This window comes from Sinocyclocheilus rhinocerous, unplaced genomic scaffold, assembly GCF_001515625.1.
Source record: "Sinocyclocheilus rhinocerous isolate Xijiao unplaced genomic scaffold, SAMN03320098_v1.1 scaffold926, whole genome shotgun sequence".
Taxonomy (NCBI): Eukaryota; Metazoa; Chordata; class Actinopteri; order Cypriniformes; family Cyprinidae; genus Sinocyclocheilus; species Sinocyclocheilus rhinocerous.
In genome coordinates, this window is record NW_015648536.1 from 465,393 (window position 1) to 482,040 (window position 16,648).

A 16,648-nucleotide genomic window follows, 5' to 3' on the forward strand; every position below is an offset into this window, starting at 1 on the left:
TTGCACCAGTCTTCTGCTGTCCAATCCTTGTACTTCCTGCAGAATTTCAGTCTGTCTTTGATGCTTTTCTTGGACAGAAGTGGCTTTTTGCTGCCCTTCTTGACACCAGGCCGTGTCATTTTGTGTCAGGATCAAAAAACAGTGAAATTAGTTTTTTTTTGTGAAAAGTTCATTTTTTGGCCAATGAAGCTTTTAGCAATTATTTAAAATGCATCTGATCAACACAATGATCTAGAAACAATGTGAATGAACACCACAACAGCTTAAGCAGCAAACTTTGCAAAACACACAATTTATGTCACTGCCAAAACTTTTGGCCATGACTGTATATGCTAGTATGTTCATATGAATAGGTCACTGTGATTATGTGTGGCTCTGCTGATCTGATGAGCCATGCTTTGCCGTGGCCTGGTGTCTGGGTCAGTATTGATCTGCCATTGGGGAAACGTGCCATCTGACTGTGTGGTCCTCGTGCTAGGCTCTCACATGCAGAGGGATAACCGGGAGCTGTGGCCTGATCCCTCTGGAAAATGGTGTCATTGTCTCAGTTTGGTCTATGGGTGCACAATGTACAAGGCTATAGGGTCATTCCGTGTCAACTCAACCAGAGGTCCCTGGCTCAAATTTTTGATTTTGCTATATTTTTTCTGAAGAAATATTGACATGCATAGTGATGAAAGCCAAAATATTAAATGTCATGGATGAATATTTACTGAGTAATCCACTATTTTGTAGAGGGGGCTCAAAATGGCAATTTTCACCTGAGATTCAGAGCCAGATTACAAGGGGGTAAAAATGTACCCCAATGTAATATCAAGAAGTATTAAAGATATTTTAATGCCTGAGCCGAGGAAGTTTCTGAAATTTGGTTGATTTGACACGGAATGACCCTATAGCCATCTGTCACAACACTCATTTATAACTGTCCTGCTTTCGTTCACTTAGATATATTATAACAGCAAGTTTTCATGAGCAAAAAGCTCCCATTAGCTGGACTAAAACAACATGATTTTGACCCTAAGACTAGACAGAGAATCCTAAACACACACAGTTTTTACAGTTAATTTACAATTAGATATCAAACAGCACTTTTTCTTTTTTTTTTTATTGTAATGTTATTGGACATTAGTACTGTTTTTACTGTATTTTTGATCAAATTAATGTAGCCTTGGTAAGCATAAGTGGTTTCCTTCAAACACACACAAACAAAACTTTCGAATGATAGATATCTTTAAAAAAATAACTGAACATTTATATCTAGACTTTCCCATTTAAAACCAAGCCTTATTATAGAAATAGGAAAACCTTAACTTCACACCCTGAAAAGGTGTGCTTCCAAAACTATTTCAAGTTGTTTATAGAGACAGGAAAATGTAAAGCATTGCTTGGAGGAACTCCAAACTGTTATCCAAAGGTTTTTGGAATAGGCCAAAGTAGGAACACATTGAGCTTCGTCTACCAGATAAACCAGCGTAGCCTTTCTGAACTCTATTCTTGCGCATGTCTGACATACAACGTGAAGATGAGACAAAATCCTTCTACATGAACATTGTAACACCGGGGGACTTGCTTTACCAGAGAGAGAGACAGGAGGAAAGCAGACAGATTAATCCAGACTGCTACTTATTCAAGGGCTTCAGATAGAATTGTTCTGTCTTCAAAGTGATAAAGGCTGCAGACGTTTTAGTAATAGAGCTTAAAGGTGGGGTAAGCTATTTCTGGTAGCCAATGTTGACATTTGAAATCAGCAAAACAAACACGCCCCTACCCCAAAAGGGTCTCGCCCCTATTTTGATAGCTCCGCCCCACACATACGTACGCAACCCAGGCAACGATTAGTTCTGTGAAACAAAGCAAAACCAATGTTACACCGTGTCTACACCGGACGCGAGTGGTGTGGCGCGACAAAATACTATGGAACTCATTATAATCAGTGATGCTGTCTACACCATAGATATAGCCTATATACATATCTATGGTCTACACTGGATGCGGCGCAGCACGACACGACAAATCCCAGACTGAAAACTGTGTTCTATTTATGGCATATTGACACAAATTTAAAATGATTTTCAACGGTCAATTTGTCGCGTCCAGTGTACTAGACAGACTTTAGCTGTTGCGGCGCAAACACGGTGTTACTCACCTATCGAGAAGAAACAAAGCAACCTCGGCGTCCGATCGCAGGCCTTCCGCTCCTTGAGTTCTCTCCAGCCGATATTTACACGGGTCCTACTTCTTGCCTTATTGCCTTAAGCCTTCTTTTGTTCCGCAGACGTTTTCCTCTTTTGTTTTTTATCCGCCATCTCTATGATGGAACAAAAGGGTTAAATGATAGTATAAGCATTCTATGATAGAACAGAAGGGTTACATGACAACATGAGGGTTCTGTGATGGAATAGTATGGTTAAAGGTAACATAAGAGTCCAGTGATGGAACTGAAGGGTTAAATGACAAAATAAGAATACTGTGATGGAACAGAAGGGTTAAATTACATCATAAATGACCTGTGATAGAACAGAAGGATTAAGAGTCCTGTGATAGAACAATGGGTTAAATGACAACATAAAGTCTCTCTACAATGGAACAGAAGGGTTAAATGCAAGGGTTCTGTAATGGAAGAGAAGGGTTAAATGACAACATGAGGGTTCTGTGATGGAACAGTAGGGTTAAAGGCAACAGGTTCCGGTGATAGAACAGAAGGGTTAAATGACAACACAAGGATACTGTAATGGAAGAGAAGGGTTAAAAGACAACATAAGGGTCCTACTGTACCAACTAAATCATTTTGTTTTATGTTTTTCTTTGTTCACTTTGATTTCAGCTGAAGAACAAGTTCATGAAAAAAATCCCCAGAGATGCAGAGGCATCAAATGTTCTGGTGGGAGAAGTGGACTTCTTAGAAAAACCCTTTGTTGCCTTCGTTCGGCTGTCTCAGGCCACCACTCTTGGAGGTCTGACAGAAGTCCCGGTGCCCACCAGGTAACAGTTTAGCACATTAAAAACAATATGTCTGCAGAAAGATGATGAAAATGTTGAATTTACTAAAAGTAAGTTTTGAATGTATTTTCTCTAAATGGACAGATTCTTGTTTGTGCTACTTGGGCCTCTTGGCAAAGCCAAATCTTACAATGAGATTGGACGGGCCATTGCCACCCTCATGGTGGATGATGTAAGTTTGATTGTTTTGTTTGTTATGCGATTAATATTTTTCATACAGTCTAGAGTAAATTCTTACCATCCTTAATGTGCGATTCTTCCAAATAAACTTGGGAAAGAAGATAAACTTTGACCTTTAAATCGACCAAAGATTGATTGATTTTATCCACAGCTCTTCAGTGATGTAGCATATAAAGCCAGAGACCGAGAGGATCTGATTGCTGGCATTGATGAGTTTCTGGATGAGGTGATTGTGCTTCCACCTGGAGAATGGGACCCCAAAATTCGCATAGAACCCCCCAAAAAAATTCCCTCAGCAGACAATAGGTAACGCTTATTCTTCTTGTGCTCATTCTTTGTTCTACCCATATACCTTAACATTCATCTTTGTTTCTATGAGAAGGAAGTCTGTGTTTTCCCTCAATGAGCTGGGTCAGATGAATGGGACAGCAGGTGGCAGAGGGCCTGTTAGCGAGGATGAGGTTATGCCTGCTCCACACGAGCTTGGCGAAGAGTTGGCATATACGGGGAGGTGGGTCTATCCATCCATCCATCCATCCATTCATCCATCGTTCTATACCTAACATTAAATAAGGCCTACAAACTTTTAAGCTTCAATGATTTTTTAACATTTTTCAAAAATTTCAAGTTTACTTAGCAAACTTTACTATTCTAGATGAAAGTTAATTAATTGTAAATCTGCTTATTTACATTCAAATTTGAATTGCAATTCTGCATTCTGTTTGCCACCTCAATTCAAAATTCTATTTAAATTCATGAGTTTTATTGAAATTAAATTTATTTTTAAATGATATCCACAATTTCTGAACAAGAATGAGCATTCACCTGCTGATCTTCAGTGTTGGGAAGGTTACTTTGGAAATGTAATAGGTTACAGATTACAAGTTACCCTATTTAAAATGTAAGAAGTAGTGTAACTATTTCAATTACTTCATTAAAGTAATGTAACTGATTAGATTTGATTACTTTTTTACTTTTCTAAATGTCTAGTGTTTTCGACTGTTAATCATTTTCAAACATTTAAACAGGCAGGGTTAAGCTTACAGTAGTAAGCTGATTACTGTCTGTCAGACTTTTAAAAGCCTTCATCATTTGAATTAAGGTTATAATCATTTAATTTTAAAGCACAGCCACCACAAAATTAGACTGTAGCGCCTCTTTTTACTTTGAGATCATTCTGAGGTTAAATACAGATTTACAATCATAACAAGTATAGTTTAATAGCTATGATACTGTTTTTGAAATCAAATCTTTGCATAGCTGTGACAGGAAACAGTCATCTAACAATGCCTTGAAAAAAAAAAACAGTTAGAAAACAAAGCATAAACCCAACTAGGAAATAAAACAGTTATCAAATAAGCATGTGTCCTATTCTGTGTCCTAAACTCCTGAAACATAAATTGGTGTCTCATACTTTAGAGCAGTCAATGCAATTTATGAAAGACATCAATTAAATCTGTATGTGGGTGTATGTGTGTGAAAAAAATCAGATGTAACCCCCTTTGTAATCCTTAACATTTTCATAAGTAACTGTAATTAAATTTTTTAATAGATTACAGTTACATTTATATTTTGTCATTAAATTACTTAATTCCGTTACATGTGACTAGTTACTCCCCAACACTGCTGATCTTTAGGACCTGCTGTTCTTGTACTTTGACCTTGCAGAATGATCTCTAAAACAATTCAGTTGTAAATTTGAAAAAAAAACATTTAACTTTTAGGTATAGCTTGAGTTATATCTGTCTTATCTGTCTTTGCAAATAATTGAAAGATACCTCTGAGCTCTGTGGTTCATGAGAGTTCATATCTTGATCAATATGTCAAAAAAGGAAAATGTAATGTGCTTTTTGGCACTTGCGCTCGAGGGGTTGTGAGGACTCAGAGATAGAAAATGGGTGCCAGTACTCTTTGCTAATAATAAAGATACCGCTCACCTTTGTCTGCCTGTCTAATACAAGCTAAAGAGGACAGGTCCCTGTTGAATAATGGATTAAACATCTGTGTTTACGGGACAGGTTCTGTGGCGGCCTCATACTTGACATCAAGAGGAAGCTCCCCTGGTACCCGAGCGACTTTTATGAAGGCTTCCACATTCAGTCCATCTCTGCAGTGCTCTTCATCTACCTGGGCTGCATAACCAATGCAATCACCTTTGGGGGCCTTCTAGGGGATGCCACAGACAATTACCAGGTACAGCTCACAGAACATGACAGTTTGTTTAAAGTTGCATGTCATCTTCTTTTCTGGAGCATTTTACAAGCACGCTTGTGACCTAGCTTCATCTATAGCTGTCTTCTTTTTTGTCCCTCTCTTTCTCACCTTGTTTCCTTGTCTCTCTCCCTGTTTAACTCTCTGTCAGGGTGTGATGGAGAGTTTTTTGGGCACCGCTCTAGCAGGAACGGTATTCTGCTTGTTTAGCGGTCAACCCCTTATTATTCTCAGCTCAACGGGCCCCATCCTCATCTTTGAGAAACTGCTTTATGAATTCAGCAAGTGAGAGAGCCATCTGCACCAATCCAACATAAGTCACAGTCTATTATTGAGGACAATTCAGTACAGCCTTGATTGCTCACTTTCATCAACCCTTAAAAGACCCTCGTAAATCATCACTCTTCACTGATGCAAATAAGCGACTTCTCTCTTGCTCTCTAGTGTGTCCCCTGCTCTTGTATTTCTCTCTCTTTATTGTTTCTTTAAACTTTCTTTTCCTCAGAAATAATGGGATTGATTACATGGAGCTTCGACTGTGGATCGGAATGCACTCCTGCGTACAGTGCATTTTCCTGGTCGCAACGGACGCCAGCTACATCATAAAGTACATGACGCGCTTCACCGAGGAAGGCTTCTCTAGCCTCATCTCCTTCATCTTCATCTCTGATGCCATCAAGAAGATGGTGGGAGCCTTCAAATACTATCCCATCAATATCGACTTCAAATCAGATTACGTTACGGCCTACAAGTGCGAGTGTTTGGCGCCAGACCCGAGTAAGTCCATTCTTGGCGTAGAGCATGTCGGCACATCAGTCTGAAATGGTGGAGAAGTAATTGACCCTTTGCGGGGAGTATGATTGACAGGCGATCTGACCAATCATAACGATGAATCTGCAATTTTTGTCCGACATACAAACCAGACTGGAGAGTAGATTAACGTCTGTGGATTTGAACTTGAAAAATAGTGTGTATTGACATCTTTCCACATTTGAAACAAGATACCTTCTGATGTTCATTCATGATTATATCGGGCTATAACTAATAAAGAGAAAGAGATGATCGGTTCATGTTCCGCTTGAACTGAGGCGCTACAGCGATCTGTCATGACACATTAAAGAGCCACAAAACGGTATTTATTGTTTAAATTTCTTAAAAAAATGACAACATTTGAAAGTTGAGACTTCATACCAAAAGTAACCTGCTCTGTCTTGTCTGTCGGCGCATTGTCAGTTTCCTCTATGCGTCGAAATTTATTTTTTACTGCGTGAGAACATGCGTGGTGTGAGAGCGCCATGCCTTTTCAGATGTAGCAACAGTAACTAAGGTGGGCAGGTCTTTGCAAAGGGTCAATTAGATGTAGAGCAAATTTGCATTAATTTAGTGTGTCAGGATTTACATACTAAGAATAAATGGTAACACACTACAATGAGGTGCAATTAGTTTGTTAATTAGTTAGTTTTCTATCATTTATTAATCTAGTATCAATCTCTGTTGATTTATAGATATGCTTTTGTTCAAACTAATATTTGTCTGTATGTTATTAATACTTACGATTAACTAATGTTAATCCACTTTGTACTTTTTACATTTATTCATTCGGCAGACGCTTTTATCCAAAGCGACTTACAGTTGGACAGTTGAGGAATACAGTAAGCTTTTGTTTAGGTTGTGTTTAGTTTTCTCATTTAAAATTATTCTATATTTCAAATTGTAATATTTCACCATTTTACAGTTTTTCTGTATTTTGGAGCAAATAAATGCAGCCTTGGTGAGCATAAGAAATTACTTAAAAAATGACCAACCCACAAACTTTAGTGTAAATACTGTAAAATAAACATGAATCTAGATTAATATGCTGTAGATGAATGTGTCATTATTATTTCATCATCATCAGTTTTTATCTATTAACTTATGCTAATGAATCAGAGCTTATTGTACAGTGTCACAGAATACATTTCACTTTGGAGTCACTGCACTGTCAGTATGCATAAATTAACATGCCCATTAGTAATTTCTTGATTAAACCAAGTTCCTTTGGGTGTTTGAAGGGAACTGGCTGAGTGCATGTGATTACTGTAACTTATTTGTGTTATGTTTGTTTTTGCTGCAAACCCCAAACGTGGCCTTCGATCGATGTGAGTACTTTTCAATAAGCATGAGTTTAAACCAGACAAATGGCATGTTTTTTTTTGTGCTTTTTTGCGTACTTAGTTATATGGCTTGCAGCTGTGAATGTAAACTAGCAATGAGGTCTTTTGAAAGTAGTTTAGGCATGCAGGATCGTTTCAAAAACCAAATGAACATTTCAGTGGAGCTACTACACCTGCAGTCATTTTCTGTTGCCAAAGCTGGCTTTGATCCTGGCTAAATCCTTCTAACACAGTATTATTCAGATTTCCATTTGTTCTGCTCATTTTCCTCTCTGATTCTCCCTCTCTCTGTTTGTTCAGTGGCACCAATGATCTTCGATGTTGTAGTCCCAGTGCCAGATAATTCCTCTGCTCTCTTTGGTGTAAGTGCCTCATGTCTTCGCCTCACTCACATCTGTGTTAGCATGAGCTCAGATTAGATAACAGCTTTTGAATCCACTGTATTTGCACTAACTATCACTGATTTAATAACCCACAATGATACTTTGTGTTTTTGTATTATATCATTATGAAGGAAATATCAATCTGATGTAAATACAATTAATTTTTTTCACATGGATCCTTTCTTACTGATTTTGGTCTGCTGTAGTGCAGTATATTTTTTTGGCCCTATCCTGTTTTATTCTCTTTTTCTCTCTCTTTTTTGCCATTTATCCACCACACAACCCTTCCATCCTTTGCCTGTCTGCATTCCTCCCTCCTATCCCTGACTTCTACCTTTTTCTCTGTGTTTGTCCCATCTTCTCAGTTGAATGTAACAGCTCTGGACTGGACTCAGCTGAGTAAGAAGGAGTGTGTGAAGTACGGAGGCTCACTGCTGGGAAAATCCTGCAAGTATGTTCCAGATCTTGCTCTCATGTCCTTCATTTTGTTCTTCGGGACCTACACTATGACTGTCACTCTGAAGAAGTTCAAATTCAGTCGCTACTTTCCCACAAAGGTAAGACCAGGGAAGTTTCTTTTTTTACTCTTTCTTACTAAACTCTTGCAGAAACACAGTTTCACACTTGCACTTTTCTGTCTTTCACTTCGGCCTTGTTAGTATCTTGGACATGTCCTTTCCTCTTTTTCTCTGTTATGCCAAAATCCTTGAGACTGACCGTAGCTAGTTTAGGATAAAAGTTATCTCTATTCTTTATTCTGCATGATCCTAGTAGCTGATCAGTAGGATCTTTGATAGTGTTAAGAGTAATCAAAAGAGCTTTATACCTGGAGACTCATGAAAGGTCTGTAATCATGCATGTGAAACACTTTATATTAATATTTATTTAAAGCATATATTTATGCTGTACACTTTTTGATATATGACACATTTTTAGAGAAAAGTTCCTAAATTGTTGAATCATTTGACACAGAAGACTGGAGTAATGGCAACTTTGCAACCACAGGAATAAATTACATTTTAAAATATATTAAAATAGAAAACTATCTTATCTTAAATTGCAATGTTATTAAAAAACAACAACAACCTTGAAGAGGAAAGGACATGTCCAAGATAATAACAAGGTCGAAGTGAAAGACAAAAGTGCAAGTGTGAAAATCTGTTTTTTAAAGAGTTTGGTTTTTTGCAAGAGGTTTTTTTTTTGCATCTTTGTATTCCTGTAAAACTGCTTTGAAACAATCTATATTGTACAAAGAGCTATATATTTGTTTACTATATTTTCAATCATATAAAAAAATGCATCCTTGGTGAGCATAAGAGACTTCTTATAAAAAAACTGAATACAAGATGACTATTTCATATTTTATGTTCTCTAACAGGTCGCTTGACATATTTGGTTGGCTCTCTCAAAACTTTGTAGTAATTATTACAAAATAAAGCAAAATAACAAAATATTATAAAATAAAGCAAGATCATACCGTATTAACACTGACTGTTCCTCATAGATACTGTATTGCACGTATATGGTGTCTTACATACTGTATAAAATCAATTTTTTCTTTGTTTGAAAGTGAATTTTGTGAGGTTATTCTCTGTAGTCTCCCAGAAATTGCGTCACTTGTGTCAGATGCTCAGTCCCTGATTATGTGGCTGCCAAGAATAAACAAATATGTAAATAAAAACTTTCCAGTTATCTTGTTTTGACATTTATTTCTGCATTCAAAACTGTCATAATTTGACAAAAGGTGGCAAGTTTGCAGCCCAGTATATTATATGTAGTTCTTCAATGACATTGTGCTCTATTTCTGAAGCTGCAGCTACATGTTTTATTCATTCTTTTTCTATATTTATATATTTTTTCTATCTAGCTAAGGAAGTTGATTAGTGACTTCTCCATCTTCATGTCCATCATGACGTTTGTGGGGCTGGACATGCTAATAGGTTTGCAAACACCCAAACTCATTGTGCCTACAGATTTCAAGGTAAGCGTAAATGAAGTTCAACTGGAGAATAAAACTGGAAATAAAATCTTGATTTTTTTTTGTGACTTTTCAATAAAGAAGCTTCTTTAGTTTGTCTCAGTGTTGTTTTGTTTTTTTTCCTTTTCAAATCACGTAGCCTACACGTGCCGGCAGGGGTTGGTTTGTGATGCCATTCGGAAAGAATCCGTGGTGGGTTTACGTGGCAAGCTCCGTCCCCGCGCTCCTTGTCACCATCCTCATCTTCATGGATCAGCAGATCAGTGCAGTCATCGTCAACCGCAAGGAAAATAAGTTAAAGGTATCCATGCAGTGAGCAGATCCTTCATCACCCCTGTTCTTTTCATTTCCATTGACTTCCTCACACTCTCGCTCTGTTTGCTACAGAAAGGTTGTGGGTATCACCTGGATCTATTGTGGGTGGGCGTTCTGATGGTAGCCTGCTCTTTTATGGGCCTGCCGTGGTATGTGGCAGCCACTGTCATTTCCATCGCTCACATCGACTCACTGAAGATGGAGAGTGAGTCTAGTGCTCCTGGGGAACAGCCGCAGTTTCTAGGTGTGAGGTGAGACAGACATAGACAACTTCTTTGTGGTCTCTCGCTGCCATCATTACTGACTGGCTCGGTACAGAGACAAAAGTCTTTCCTTTAATAACAGCCATATATTATAAAATGGTTATTGAGAGTGGGCTATTAAGACATATTACAGACTTGATTGTCATAAAATCTTTTACATGAGGAGGCGGACCACATTCCTCAAACTGTAGCTATAAATCATATGGATACAGTTGAAAACGCTGAAACAAATGCATGTATGTACTGTGTTTGGTGTGAATCAGGCACTTTGCTATCAGTATTATGTTTTTAAAAAAAGTACATCAAGTAAAAGTATATGATCATAAGTTGCCACTTTGGTATTGTTCAGTATAGTTAAACAAATAAATGCAATAAAACAATGGCTGTGCAGTACATATCCGAGTTCTCCACTCATAGTAAGTTTTTATTGTCTCTTTTCTCTCACTCTTATTGCTTCTCTTCCAATTACAGAGAACAAAGACTGACAGGAATCCTGGTCTTTGTGCTGACAGGAGTGTCTATCTTCTTGGCCCCCATCTTGCAGGTGAGCTTGTTGAAATGACAGAGAAAATTAATACTGACTCTGACCTTGTATGAAGGGTAGATTAGCAGTTATTATCATAAAAATGTTCTGTGATGATGTCTGTGTGATCTACTCCACAATAGCTGTACTATTTCAAATGGGTAAAGAGCAAATAAATGTTATGTACACTGCCGTTTGAAATTTGGGGTCAGTATGATTTTCTAATGTTTGTGCAAGAAGGTGTCTTTATTTGAAAATACAGTAAAAACAGTAATATTGTGAAATATTATGACGGTCATGGCCTAATGGTTAGAGCCAGACTTGTAACCTGAAGGTTGCAGGTTCGATTCCCAGTAAATTAAAATAACTGAATATATAATTGAATATATTTTCAAATTTATTCCAGTTTTCAGCATTATTACTCCAGTCTTGAGTGTCACATGATCCTTCAGAAATCATTCTAATAGGCTGATCCGGTGCTCAAGAAACATTTATTGTCACAGTTTTAAAAAATATTTTTGTGGAAATTGTGATACATTTTTTCCCCAGGATTCTTCTAATAGAAAAGAATAAAATTCTTATAATAGAAAAAAATTGTGACATTTCCTTTGTGACATAATAAATGTCCATCACTTGTCAGTTTAATGCATCCTTATACTGAATAAAGTTCATCCTTATACTGAATACTGAGCATCCTTATACTGCCTTGGCAGCTGAAGTATATGTTTTTTTTTTTCTGTTTATAGTTCATTCCTATGCCGGTCTTGTACGGGGTCTTCCTCTATATGGGTGTTGCTTCTCTTGGTGGCATCCAAGTAAGTGCCTTAGGGATCTAAACTTTTCCCAACCAAACTGATTGGAACAGCTCTGACAGCCAATGTACATTTATTGTTTTTGAAATTCCTATGTTTTAATGTCATACCAAACTTTCAAGCTATACAGGGAAAACATCACAACCTGCAGTTTGCGTGAGAATGTAAAACTCATTTGCATGCACGCTACAACTGCATTTAGCGATTAGAAATGAGTGATTTCTCTCACTGCAGGGATAGAAGAGCGTGGTGTTGTGGGAATGAATATTTACAGGCTGGCTGGGTTTACCGAGGCAATTTTGAGCTGCATTTTGATGAGGCTGTCAGACTGCAGTGAGAATCCACCCTCTTGTGTAGCTTGGCAGTGGCCAGGTGCTGCTTTGCTGTGCTCTAGTAGTCTAGTTTAATGTCAGTTAGAGGACAAAGGCAAAATGATGGACCTCAAGCAGAGACCTTTACAATACACTGAATTAATACAAATGTATTTAGGTTCACGCTGCTTTGAGGCTAAATGCTTAAAAGCTGAGATTGACTCTAAATAGCAATGTGCCCTTTTCTATTTGTGAAGCATGAACTAATAAGGAAGTTAGAAAAAGTCAATAATATTTAAGTCATTTCTTGCATGATAGCATCATAAAAGTTGTCCATATGACTCTTGTGCTACATTTCATGTCTTCTAAAGCCATCTGATAGTTTTTGAGGAAAAGATCAAAATGTACATTGTTATTCACTGATAATCTTCCCTTCAAACAAACTGCAACCAAATCAGATCACTGAGTCAGTCAAGAACCAGATCAATCCGATTTGTGAACAAATCATTCAGATTGAACCATTTTGTAAAGCGAATCAATTTATTCAAATCATTACAACTGAATCACTTTGTAAAATGAATCAGCTTAATCATCAAAAAGGTCTGATATGTCCTTTTGGTGATGGACAGGCCTGGTCCTCATTCACTTTTATTAGATGGAAAGAGCCATTTGGGTTTGAAATGACGTGAGAGTAAATAATGACAGATTTTTCATTTTTGTCCACTACGTATCTAATCAAACATCCTGTCTTTTATAGTTCTGGGACAGGATCAAACTGATTATGATGCCAGCAAAACACCAGCCAGATTTTTCATACCTGCGTCACGTACCGCTGAGAAGAGTCCACCTGTTCACACTGGTGCAGATTGTGTGCTTAGCTGTTCTCTGGATCCTCAAATCCACATTCCTTGCAATCATCTTCCCGGTCATGGTATGATAACATTTTATATTGCACACAAAAACATCAATGTTTATCATGAGTCAAAACCACAAATCAGTTTCCATAACGCTTTCTGAATATAATCTATTCAGTAAGGGATCAGTGTTCTTCAGTACTTTGCATGATTGTAATTTGTAGTTAAATCATGCTTTGAAGAGGCCATCTTGTTGAATTCAAATGCATTTCCAGTGGTCTGTAATTTAGTATATAATTGACTTCTCAAGGTTCTTAAGAATAATAAATATTAAGAATGTGTTAAGCATACAAAAAAGTTTTTTCCCCCCTCGATTCCTCAGATTCTTGGTCTTATGGTGATACGAAAGATGTTGGACATGGTCTTCTCTCAACACGATCTGGCATGGCTGGATGATATCCTGCCTGAGAAGGAAAAGAAGAAAAAAGAGGATGAAAAGAACACCACCAAGAAGGACAAAAAGAAAGGCAAAGGAGGGGATGACAGTGAAGACGTAAGTGTTTTAGTAGTCCGACTACTCAAGGAAAGACGCAGGCTGCTGGGGTTGAAATGAGAGAAGTTTTATTTGACTTGACTTAAGTCACATAAAAATGATCTATTTAAATAATTTTTGACATCCACTGTTGTATTGTGTTTCACTGGTGCCACCTTCTGGTGGAGAAGAGCCTCATGCTTATACTAATAAAGCCTCAAAGACAAACATGACGCATTCTACATAAGCATATACTAATCTTCATCCGTTCTTTGGCCGACAGGACAAGTATAAACCCAATACAAACTGCTCCCCCAGTGATTCGGACTTGGCTCGCAGGTACTGTGTGCTCAAACTACACGTTCCCTACCGTGACTTCTTACAGGCACCAGACTCCAACTCAGAGTGGGCAGCACGAGGCCAACCAGGCAGTTACTACTACTGATACCGACTTTATTTGTTTTTTATTTTTTTATTTTTTTAAATGTGAGCACATTTCCTCTAAAATACGCACCTCCACTACATTTAATTTTAATACTAAAGATTGCATTCATACGTACATACAGTAGAAATAGATGACATAGTTGAGAGGCAGCTCAGAATATTAAATATATAAATGCTAAGACCAATAAATAAGGTCATGCAAGACCTTGCATATAGTTTTTTGCTATATTCTCATTGCCCTTGCCATGCGCTTTGAAGCAATGCAGATAGAATTGTTTTCATGCAACCACCAGTATTTTACTCTGCATGCTTTTATAGAAAATGTGTATTTTATTGTGTTATGCATATGAATTATTTCTTTTGCTTACATTTTCACACCTAAAGAAACGGCACACATAAATAATAATTATTGAACTTCCAATTAGATGTGGGTACAGTTTCTGTTTATATAAATACTGGGAAAGATGCCAGTGAAAAAAGTTTATATTTGAATTACTTTTTTTTCAAGCTTTCTAGAATATATTTTTAGTAGCTATAAAGTGCATAATGTAACAATGTATTTTAGTTCTTTTAAGGAATTTTGGTTGTTTCTTTCGCTGTATAATTGTGGTTCCAATAAGAGTGCTTATACAGAATAACTGTGCTTGTACTAGATTTTCTAGGGGTTTTTTCCCCAGCCTGGTTCCTCTCAAACTATATTCATAACCCATACTTATCCAAATGTGTGCCTCTGTATCATTCTGATGTAGAAATTATGTAAAATCTGCTGGGTTTTATGTCTGCATTGCTGTTCAGGGGGCATGGTTTGGATGAAGTGTTCACTTTAACAAAGGTTCAATTTGTTAACATTAGTAATTGCATTAGACATCATTTGGATTATTATCATATAAGGTATTACAGCTATTGTTAACGATCATGATGCTTTATAATAATACTATTACTATATATTATTTTCATATAAATATATAGGGTTAATATGGGGTTAGTAAGATGTCATACTTAAGATTTAACGGTAAGTAAAGACTTTCACATTGTTACAAAACACAAAAATACATTTAAAACAAAAATAATTGTAAAATGCTGTTCTTGAACTTTCTTCTTATCAAAGAATCTTGAAAAATGTATCACGGTTTCCACAAAACAGTTTAATATTTAAATAAATAAGCTAATATGATTTCTGAAGGATCAAGGCTGCTGAAAATACAACTTTTCCATCACAGGAATAAATTATATTTGAAATAGAAAATAGTTATTTTAAGTTGTAATGGTATTTCACAATATTAGTCTTTACTGTACTTTGATCAAATAAATTCAGCCTTAATGAGTATTATATATATATATATATATATATATATATATAATAAAAAAATTAATGTATTACTTTATATATTTTATTATTTTTTTAACAGGAATGTTAAAATATATATTATAAATGTCTTGATCTAGAAATGAACATTAACCAAGAACCAGAATTATTTCATGATTCCTAATGCATTAACTAATGTTAATGTTGAACCTTGTTGTTAAGGTTTACCATAGCTGTCCTAGTCTTTATCACATTTAAACACTTTAGTTATCTCCTTAACCTAGACAAGCATACTGAGCCTTCTTCCTGCTTTGGGTGTCCTGATCCCAAATCTTTCCCCTGGAACACTTGTGCGGTCACCTGCAACTAACATCTTAATACAGACTGCTCCTCAGCTGTTCCTCCTTCCTGTCATAGTCCTCTCCTCTTTCTCCTCCTCACTCTTGTAACTGGAAGTTGCCATTCCACAGCATCACTCTGCACCTGAAGATCTCCTGTCCGTCATCCCCGGCGATGCCAATGACGAGAGGGATGTCCTGCCCCGTGCCCCAGGTGAAGATTGAGATGGAGTCGGACTATGACGACACTGATATTAACCCTAGAGGCAGACACCGAGATCACAGGGATATGAGCAGCGAAACGACGCTATAATGTCGGTTCTCCAGTTGTGCAGTGTGGAACATTGCATGCTCCGTCTCAGCTTGTTTGAAGATCCTGTGTGGCTAATACACAAGTTTATGGATCAGACAGCACTTTATGGGTACACATAACTGTGACGTGGCATAAGAAGTTAGAGGTTGAATTATTTAAAAGGGCAAACATTGAGCCGAAATGTATGATTTATGCACTGGATGCATTAAGCATCATTTTTTTTCTTATTTTAAAAACCAAAACAGCTTAAAATGCAGTCAATTTTATTAATTGGAAACAATATAACACCATAGATAATGGAAAGGCAGAAAGATTATTTTCTTACAACAAATGAGAATATATTTTAGACAAAATCCGTTTATATTTATGCAGTGCAAACCTTTTGCAATTTCATTTTAGAAACCTAGATCAACTTTATATTCAAGATTCCAGTACCTTTGATATGATGGTGACAGGGATAAACAATTCTGATTTTGTTTTCCTCTGTAACTGCTACCTCTGGGTCTAGTAGTGTTGCCTTTCTCCAAACAGTCATGCTTTTTCCTTCCTTTCCCTGTCTTTTCCTGCCTAAATCACTCAAAAATCAAAGTTGTGGAAAAGAAACAACCAAAAAAAACAAGCTTTGAAATAAGCAAATGAAAGATTTTTTGGCCTTACATTTTGTTTTCTTGAAAGTTTCAGAAGGCTTGTGTGACTTGTGTTCAGTGTACGTGAGAAGTTTTTTCTGTATAT

At 36.9% G+C, this 16,648-nt stretch overlaps 1 protein-coding gene across 1 annotated transcript in view; it reads left to right on the top strand.

Moving 5' to 3' along the window:
• The window catches only part of LOC107709849 (electrogenic sodium bicarbonate cotransporter 4-like), a 31,311-nt gene extending 15,375 nt beyond the window's left edge, over nucleotides 1-15,936 (top strand). Inside the window, exons 9-26 of the mRNA XM_016514496.1 lie at nucleotides 2,825-2,982; nucleotides 3,085-3,172; nucleotides 3,332-3,486; nucleotides 3,563-3,691; nucleotides 5,199-5,373; nucleotides 5,543-5,676; nucleotides 5,897-6,168; nucleotides 7,872-7,906; nucleotides 8,293-8,484; nucleotides 9,795-9,908; nucleotides 10,045-10,206; nucleotides 10,293-10,471; nucleotides 10,955-11,027; nucleotides 11,753-11,821; nucleotides 12,887-13,060; nucleotides 13,366-13,536; nucleotides 13,799-13,854; nucleotides 15,736-15,936. Of these exons, the coding sequence (XP_016369982.1) occupies nucleotides 2,825-2,982; nucleotides 3,085-3,172; nucleotides 3,332-3,486; nucleotides 3,563-3,691; nucleotides 5,199-5,373; nucleotides 5,543-5,676; nucleotides 5,897-6,168; nucleotides 7,872-7,906; nucleotides 8,293-8,484; nucleotides 9,795-9,908; nucleotides 10,045-10,206; nucleotides 10,293-10,471; nucleotides 10,955-11,027; nucleotides 11,753-11,821; nucleotides 12,887-13,060; nucleotides 13,366-13,536; nucleotides 13,799-13,854; nucleotides 15,736-15,916 (2,517 nt within the window). The 3' untranslated portion in view covers nucleotides 15,917-15,936. The remainder of the gene's footprint in view (nucleotides 1-2,824; nucleotides 2,983-3,084; nucleotides 3,173-3,331; nucleotides 3,487-3,562; nucleotides 3,692-5,198; nucleotides 5,374-5,542; nucleotides 5,677-5,896; nucleotides 6,169-7,871; nucleotides 7,907-8,292; nucleotides 8,485-9,794; nucleotides 9,909-10,044; nucleotides 10,207-10,292; nucleotides 10,472-10,954; nucleotides 11,028-11,752; nucleotides 11,822-12,886; nucleotides 13,061-13,365; nucleotides 13,537-13,798; nucleotides 13,855-15,735) is intronic.
• The last annotated feature ends 712 nt before the right edge of the window (nucleotides 15,937-16,648 follow it).